Below are 9,279 nucleotides of genomic sequence, written 5' to 3'. Positions count from 1 at the left end.
TTGAGTTGGACAGGAGCTGGCAAGTCAAGCTGAAAAAGCAGAGCTGAATGCAACGCTTCTTAGAAAAGGAGTTACCTTGCTCAGTCAGTCGTGCAACGCTTCAAAGATTACCACACAAACCACAGAACAACGGCTGCTCAATTCCACTGAAGCGCTCCTTTTCCTGGACAGAAAGACTAAGAGGACGAGTGTCATGTCTCTACAGAGTATATAACTACAGACAGACGGCTCACTGAGATTCCATCAGGGAATCAGGTGACTCAGCCAGAGAAAGTTCCAGGCCCACGTAGCTTGTGTGCCCATTCAGTGCTAGCCAACTAACTTTATCTGGTATAGGAGTTAGCTGAATTGCTGTTAGACATGTCAGTGAATAAAAAGAGTAGAAATTAGAAAAGGAAGACTATTGTATTTTCTTTCTACACTTTATCTTAATTCCTGTTTTATAAAAAAAAAAAAGTGAAACAAGTTTGTCCTGTCCACAGAGAAAGAAGGAGGTTCTCAGGGCATGTTTAACTTGGTTCACATGGTCTGGGGGCTGTTCAGTTCTTCTTCTACTGTGAGAAGACTACAGATAACTCCTACCAGCAGCCGGCCTGTGGATTCACATTCATTAGAAAAGCAGGAAAGCAAGCAGCAAAGCACATTCTAGTTTGTACAGTAAATTACATGCTGTAATGAATTGACAAGTAATGAATTGACAGTATTTTGGAATAAACTAAGCATTTTTTTTTATATAGTTGTCTGAACCTTTCACAGCATACTCCATGAAAATACTACACTAACCATGAAAGCATTCACCAAGGGTTTAAGTCAAGTAGGTCACACAAAGGCTATTCTAAAAAGGTTAAATTAAGAAAAGATTCACACGCCTTTAATGTCCCACAGTTTATTACATTTAACCCTTATATAATAACAGTCCATACATACAATGACAATCCTGTCCCTCCAACATACTGAAACCTATTCTTCACTCTCCAACTCGCAGGACAAGGAACTGAAATGTCAAGCAGCTATACATCTGGAAATAATCCTCCATTTTTTTATGAATTGCGCCAAACCCAATTATACTCGGAATTACATGTTCACTCCTATCTGCCTAAAAGACATGGACACCTGAATGTGATATCTCCTTTCTGGCAATTAGCTGGATCCGAATAAAACATCTTTAAATAACCAAAAAACTAACCCACACACATAATATCAAACTTTCACTAAGCAAGATTGTGACAAACATGTATATTTATTATAGTATTCCAGACAGTGTGCCAATACTGTTCTGGGGTTCTGGGGGCCTATATTATATAGTTGAATCTCAGATCAAGGGTGAGAACCCCTTCTGGCCACATCATAGTCCTAATTATTATTATATCATTTTGTAAATAGTGCTTTCTTCTAAACTCACCAAGAAAAGCATAGAAATCAAGGCTTGGCGTAGGCCAAACTCCAGGTGAACGTATGTAACTAGTTCAGCGTTGCACACCTTTCTAAATAATTAATAGATATGTTTAAATAGATACAAATTAGCATAATCAGATACAACAACAAAGAGAGAGTCCAAATTGATAGAATTGTTGGTAAGTAAGCAGCGTCACTCACTGAAGGTAGATCCCACAGCAATATTATTACTTTAACGTTAGTGTACAAGACATGTAAATAGTACACACTCCTCTTAGGAAATAGGTCCCTTGTTTTGAGTCCACCACACAGTTACTACAGGTTGTAGCTGAATGTTCAAGAGGTTAAGTTAAGGACTGATCTGGGTTCAGGAGAAGAAGCTGCGGAGCTGGAACAAGAAGTGGTCCTCCTTGTTTTTACTTGTCCTGCAGCGGCCATTCATATAGTCCCAAGCAGAGCGCTTACAGTAGTTGTAGAAATGCTCCTCTGCTTTCTTCAGGGTGAGGTTCAGGTCCAGAGTTCCCTGCAAACTGCACAGAGAGAAACACGGAGCGAAAGACTGATGAGTCTGGTTGTATTGCTTTGTAATGAAAAGGCAATGAGAGGATGGACGGACGCAGACACACACACACGCAGACACACACACACACACACACACACACACACACACACAACCTGTTGGTGAACTGGATGAGCTGCACGTCGTTCCTACAGCTCAGCAGGACATCTCTGTTGTCCAATAATATGGTGGCACAGATGAAGAGTTCAAAGGTGAATTCTGTGTTGACGGCCTGTGCCTCAGACACTGGTTTATCCTCTGGAACCATCCCAGNCAATAATATGGTGGCACAGATGAAGAGTTCAAAGGTGAATTCTGTGTTGACGGCCTGTGCCTCAGACACTGGTTTATCCTCTGGAACCATCCCAGAACATCCGTTACAACACAAACAAATCACAAGAAGGATAACATACCATTGTTATAAGCAAATACAGAAGGACCAAAACGGGCTTCTGTAAATTCATATTACTAATTGTATGGACATATACACAACATGACCAAAAGTATGTGGACACCTGCTTGTCGAACATCTCATTTCAAAATCAGCGGTGGTCCCGTACTGTGAGTTTGTGTGGCCTACCACTTCGCGGCTGAGTCGTTGTTTCTTCTACATATTTCAACTTTAAAATATATAGTGTATTTGGAACCATAGGCTGTGCACTGTTTCTTATGTACTGTCACACATGTGACACATCACTGTCTCACTAGCCTGGGACTCACTAGCCTGGGAAGGATGGCCACAGGAGACTACCGTCTCTCCTACACCGTGACTACCATCTCTCCTACACCGTGACTACCGTCTCTCCTACACCGTGACTACCGTCTCTCCTACACCGTGACTACCGTCTCTCCTACACCGTGACTACCGTCTGCTGACCATACACCGTGACTACCGTCTCTCCTACACCGTGACTACCGACCGTCCACCTACACCGTGACTACCGTCTCACCTATAAGTGACTACCGTGCCTACCATCTCACCTATACCGTGCCTACCGTCTCGCCTTCAGTTGAAGTCGGAAGTTTACATACACTTAAGTTGGAGTCATTACAAATCGTTTTTCAACCACTCAACAAATCTCTTGTTCACAAACTATAGTTTTGGCACGTTGGTTAGGACATCTACTTTGTGCATGACAAGTAATTTTTCAACAATTGTTTACAGACAGATTATTTGCTGTATCACAATTCCAGTGGGTCAGAAGTTTACATACACTAAGTTGACTGTGCCTTTAAACAGCTAGGACAATTTCTGAAAATTATGTCATGGCTTTAGAAGCTTCTGATAAGCTAATTGACATCATTTGAGTCAATTGGAGGTGTACCTGTGGATGTATTTCAAGGCCTACATTCAAACTCAGTGCCTCTTTGCTTGACATCATGGGAAAATCAAAAGAAATCAGCCAAGGCCTCAGAAAAAAAATTGTAGACCTCCACAAGTCTGGTTCATCCTTGGAGAAATGTCCAAATGCCTGACGGTACCACGTTCATCTGTACAAACAATGGTAACAAGTAATACACCATGGGACCACGCAGCCGTCATACCGCTCAGGAAGGAGACGCGTTCTGTCTCCTAGAGATGAACGTACTTTGGTGCGAAAAGTACAAATCAATCCCAAAACAACAGTAAAGGACCCTGTGAAGATGCTGGAGGAAACAGGTACAAAAGTATCTATATCCACAGTAAAACAAGTCCTATATCGACATAACCTGAAAGGCCGCTCAGCAAGGAAGAAGCCACTGCTCCAAAACTGCCATAAAATAGCCAGACTACGGTTTGCATGGGGACAAAGATCGAACTTTTTGGAGGAATGTCCTCTGGACTGATGAAACAAAAATATAACATATTTGGCCATAATGACCATCGTTATGTTTGGAGGAAAAAGGGGGGGGCTTGCAAGCCGAAGAACACCATCCCAACCGTGAAGCACGGGGTGGCAGCATCATGTTGTGGGGGTGCTTTGCTGCAGGAGGGACTGGTGCACTTCACAAAATAGATGGCATCATGAGGTAGGAAAATTGTGGATATATTGAAGCAACATCTCAAGAACATCAGTCAGGAAGTTAAAGCTTGGTAGCAAATGGGTCTTCCAAATGGACAATGATCCCAAGCATACTTCCAAAGTTGTGGCAAAATGGCTTAAGGACAACAAAGTCAAGGTATTGGAGTGGTCATCCACAAAGCCCTGACCTCAATCCCATAGAAGATTTTGTGGGCAGAACGGAAAAAGTGTGTGCGAGCAAGGAGGCCTATAAACCTGACTCAGTTACACCAGCTCTGTCAGGAGGAATGGGACAAAATTCACCCAACTTATTGTGGGAAGCTTGTGGAAGGCTACCCGAAAACATTTGACCCAAGTTAAACAATTTAAAGGCAATGCTACAAATACTATTGAGTATGTACACTTCTGACCCACTGGGAATGTGATGAAAGAAATAAAAGCTGAAAATAAATCATTCTCTCTACTGTTATTCTGACATTTCACATTTTTTAAAATAACTGGTGATCCTAACTGACCTAAGACAGGGCATTTTTACTAGGATTAAATGTCAGGAATTGTGGAAAAACTGAGTTTAAATGTATTTGGCTAAGGTGTATGTAAACTTCTGACTTGAACTGTATACCATGGCTACCGTGACTACACGTCTCACCTAGACCGTGACTACCGTCTCACCTAGACCGTGACTACCGTCTCACCTAGACCGTGACACCGGTCTCCACCTAGACTGTGCCTGTGCGGGCGATCCTCTCCTGGTAGCGGGCGCGGTCCACCTGCTGGGAGATGAGCTCCAGGTGGTCACAGCTCAGGATCTCAAAGAGACGCAGGGCGTCACAGTGCTCAAACTCTCTTTGGAAACCCAGCAGCAGCCATCTGGGAGAGGGGACACACATAAGTGTAAGTATACATATTTCATGCAAATACACCTCTTCAAATTAGTGGATTCTGCCATTTCAGCCACACCTGTTGCTGACAGATGTATAAAATCGAGCACACAGTCATGCAATCTCCATAGACAAATATTGGCAGTAGAATGGCCCGTACTTAAGAGCTCACTGACTTTCAACGTGGCACCGTCATAGGATGCTACCTTTCCAACAAGTCAGTTCATCAAATTTCTGCCCTGCTAGAGCTGCCCCAGTCAACTGTAAGTGTTGTTATTCTAAAGTGTAAACGTCTAGGAGCAACAACGGCTCAGCCGTGAAGTGGTAGGCCACACAAGCTCACAGAACGGGACCGCCGAGTGCTGAAGTGTGTAAAAATCGTCTGTCCTCGGTTGCAGCACTCACTACCGAGTTCCAAACTGCCTCTGAAAGCAATACATTTTATTTGTAAGCTTCATGAAATGGGTTTCCATGGCCGAGCAGCTGCACACAAGTCTAAGATCACCATGCGCCATGCCAAGCACCGGCTGGAGTTGTGTAAAGCTCGCCGCCATTGGACTCAGTGGAAACGCGTTCTCTGGTGTGATGAATCACGCTTCACTATCTGGCAGTCCGACGACAGAATCTGGGTTTGGCGGATGCCAGGAGAACTGTAAAGTTTGTTAGGCCCCTTAGTTCCAATGAAGGGAAATCTTAAAACTACAGCATACAATGACATTCCAGATGATTTTGTGCTTCCAACTTTGTGGCAAAAGTTTGGGGAAGGCCCTTTCCTGTTTCAGCATGACAATGCCCCTATGCACAAAGTGAAGTCCATACAGAAATGGTCGGGATCGGTGTAGAAGAACTTGACTGGACTGCACAGAGCCCTGACCTCAACCCCATCAAAAACCTTTGGGATGAATTGGAATGCCAACTGCGAGCCAGGCCTAATTGCCCAACATCAGTGCCCAACCTCACTAATGCTCTTGTGGCTGAATGGAAGCAAGTACCCGCAGCAATGTTCCAACATCTAGTGGAAAGCCTTCCCAGAAAAGTGGAGTCTGTTATAGCAGCAAAAGGGGGACCAACTCCATATTAATGCTCATGATTTTAGAATGAGATGTTCGACGAGCAGGTGTCCACATACTTTTGTAGTGTATGTACTGCAAACACATATAGATGCAGTATATGTGTTGTGTTGTGTTGTGTACCTGTGACAGAAGGTGAAACTCTCCATGGTATCTGTGATCAGGTGGGTGTGGAGCTGAGGGTCCAACTCCTTCAGCAGTGCTGCCTCCAGCTCTGAGTGACAACAATCAAAACGTTAATAACATTACCTTATTATCAAGTCCATACCATATTATTACACATGTACAGAGAAGACAGACAAAAAAAAAAAAACATCATTAAAACTAACAAACCTATCTTCCTGTGCAGGCCGTCAGCGCGGAAGTCCTTGGAGAACTTCTCCATGTAACAGGAGAAGCTCCAGTAGGTGTCCACCTCAGAGTCCAGAACCTCCAGGAATCGGCTACAAAGGTCATTCATCCCCTGGGCATAGCTCACCTCTGACCCCCAGCACATCAGCATGACACACACAGTATGAGGAAGGTAAGTAAATACAGTTACTTTAGCTTACTACTAAGACTAAGGGGATAATTTGAACATGAAATATGCGTGTACATTTCTCGTAAACTCTGAATTTACTTCCATGGCAGATAGGGGTGAAAACGTACACGCACATTTGTCAAATTAGGATTGTGTGACATTTTACTACGCCAACATATATTTCGCCATTAGAGGGCTCTCTAACGACACTTTTTTTCCGTGGTTGGGTGACAACCGGCTTATGACTGATGACCAATATACAGTATTTGCAGCACTAAAAACTGAGATAGGCAGGATCAAAGATAAACAGAGAGAGAGAGAAAAGAAAGAAAAAAATGACAGAAGAGAAAGAGACAATAGGAGAGAGAGAGATTACCTGGGTGAAAAGCAGCATATGTGATGAGAATATCCCTCAACACCAGCAGATTGCCCAAGCCTTCACCCCTGTAAAAGCAAACAAACCGTCAACACTAGGGTTGCAAAGGGGGAGAATGTTACCGGTAACGTTACCCGTACACTACTGGAATATTGGACACTTTCTAGGATTTTAGGTCATTTTCATAACATGTAACAGATAAAATAAGATGTTTTAAAATGTGACAAAGCTGTTAAACATAATCCTTAATATGACACATTAATTTTTGAATACAGTTGGTGTTCAATGAGTGTTTCAGCATGGAATATCCTTTCTATCTTTTTTATACGCCTTTATTTATTTTACTATGGGTATGTCAATATGTCTTTGTTGTAAATGTTTAGGGGCCGAACTGGTGGCAGTTGTGAAAAAAGTAAATAGTTGGAAGAGTTGCAGAGGTAATTGCAAACAATGTCATTATATTTAATATGTTTTTTCATTATGTAGGTCTATCCACTAGAACATAACTTTTTTTTTGCAACCCCACCATGTGATGTAGTGATGTAATAAAAGGCCAATGTTAACTTTTTTAAATTGGGTCTATGGCAGCCTATTTACAAATCAGTTTGACAGTACTTCAATCTAAAGGAAGTATGGGTTGAGGTGACAAATGCATCAGAAAGGTTTTGGGAAGTTCAGAAGATCATCAGGCAATAATTTTGCATGGTATTCTGTGTAGAAAAGATCATAATTGATGATATTATTTTCCCCCCAGTCTGATTTAGAGCCTGGTCTTGTCCACTCTGTTCTAATGAGTCCTGCGCAGCTTGAGGGACACAGAAGACACATAAGTATTCCTTATCTTTCAGTGAAGGCGTCATAATATTTTGTAGGTAAACCGTAAAAAATTGAGACACATTTGTAGGAAGAAAACAGAAACTGCTCTGTTTATTACAACTGTATCTAGCAGCTACTGGAGGTTACTGACAGAACCCTGGTTCTATGAACCAAGAGCAATTATTCATATTTTTTATTTCAGTCGCAACCCCTAGTTTGGGAAACGCTGCACTAGAAACTAATGGACAATATGGACACACAGATGTAAAGATTAAAAAAATATCACTATTTTTATGTTTTTTTAAGTTACCATAGATAAATGAACTGTTAATTACCAAAATGATTGACAAAATCTGATAACTTTGGTAAATGACCAGTAGTTTTGCAACCCCCGTTAAAACAAATCAGATCAAATACACTGATACCTCACACAAAAAGACTATGTGATCCTTAAAATGAGAAACTACATGTAGCCTACTGGCTTTATATGGGTTGTAATGTCAAGCTAAAAACCTTTAACGTTGTAACGACACAGCCTTCTTATCCTAAAACCAACAACAGGTAGTCAGTGTGTCACTGCTTACACATGTTGACAGAGAACGAACACTTAAGGCCCTACTCCAATATGCCCTGTTGATTTAAGTGTTGAACTGTTTGTAGCTGACAGCCTGCCAGAGGAGTTTAAACATAAATCCTGTTAAGCTTCCTGTTTCTGTTAAGTGTTGAGCAATGTTCCCTGTAAAGGCATCGGCATGCTTTAGTTCGCCTGGCGCCTAGCCGAGCTCGGCTAACCGAAACCAAACTAATGTGATCGCTTACTCCAATAAAAAAAACTTTGCTTGAAAAACAAGAAAAAAAGTGGCAATAGTACTGTTTGTCCATTTTGAGATGCCGAAGCCAGTATACACTTCCTCAATAAATCAGGATTAATTTAAGATAAAATTAATGACAGATTTCTTGAGTTGAGGTTTTTCCAGAGGAGATCTTAATCGTGCAATTTTGCATCTGACTAGAATGTTTGGTGCAGTATTTCTCAAGTGAACAAAATGTGCATGAGGACGAGTCATCTCTCGTTGAATGACAACAAGCACTTCATTGAAGAATCCCTACTGGTGACCAATCTCCGACGAGGGGGCGTAGACTCTGGCTACCGACTTACTATTTGATCACCACAAAGTATTGAGTATTCATCTGTGAGAATTTCATTGGCGCTCTGTCTCAATGTACAGAGACTGAAGTTGATAATGAACTAAAGCCACTCACGAGTAGTAGGGTAGGTCTCTGTCTGTCCGAGGCACGTCCTTGTCGATGATTCGGATGGCCTCTTGGAGCTCCTCCAGATCAAAGGTCACCCGCTCAAACAACACCTGGGTTCAGGGGTCAGAGAAACAAAGATATTAGTGYTCKGATGGACTATGTCATCATCTCAGACTTCAGTCTGTAACATACTGTAGACTGTAAAGGTCTGTAACAAGACATGTCAACCTCTGACAGTGTGACCAGCTGTTAAGAGATTGTAAAATATAATAATATATATAATATTCAGTAATACAATGACAGAGTGAATTATATTGTAAAATATAATATATATAATATTCAGTAATACAATGACAGAGTGGATTATATTGACATGTCCATGAATATAAAACACAGTTTGTA

General features: G+C 41.7%; 1 protein-coding gene across 1 annotated transcript in view; it reads right to left on the bottom strand.

Annotated features, from left to right (window-relative positions):
• Nucleotides 1-2,244: 2,244 nt before the first annotated feature.
• The window catches only part of LOC111958951 (TBC1 domain family member 15), a 17,090-nt gene continuing 10,055 nt past the window's right edge, over nt 2,245-9,279 (bottom strand). The window contains exons 4-9 of the mRNA XM_023980343.2: nt 8,884-8,987; nt 6,805-6,872; nt 6,242-6,388; nt 6,032-6,122; nt 4,677-4,827; nt 2,245-2,308 (exon numbers count right to left, since the gene is read on the bottom strand). Of these exons, the coding sequence (XP_023836111.1) occupies nt 4,677-4,827; nt 6,032-6,122; nt 6,242-6,388; nt 6,805-6,872; nt 8,884-8,987 (561 nt within the window). The 3' untranslated portion in view covers nt 2,245-2,308. The remainder of the gene's footprint in view (nt 2,309-4,676; nt 4,828-6,031; nt 6,123-6,241; nt 6,389-6,804; nt 6,873-8,883; nt 8,988-9,279) is intronic.

The sequence above is a fragment of the Salvelinus sp. IW2-2015 genome, linkage group LG35 (genome assembly GCF_002910315.2).
Source record: "Salvelinus sp. IW2-2015 linkage group LG35, ASM291031v2, whole genome shotgun sequence".
NCBI classification, from domain to species: Eukaryota; Metazoa; Chordata; class Actinopteri; order Salmoniformes; family Salmonidae; genus Salvelinus; species Salvelinus sp. IW2-2015.
Note: the sequence above shows the minus strand (reverse complement) of the source record. Positions and strands in the feature narration are given on the sequence as shown.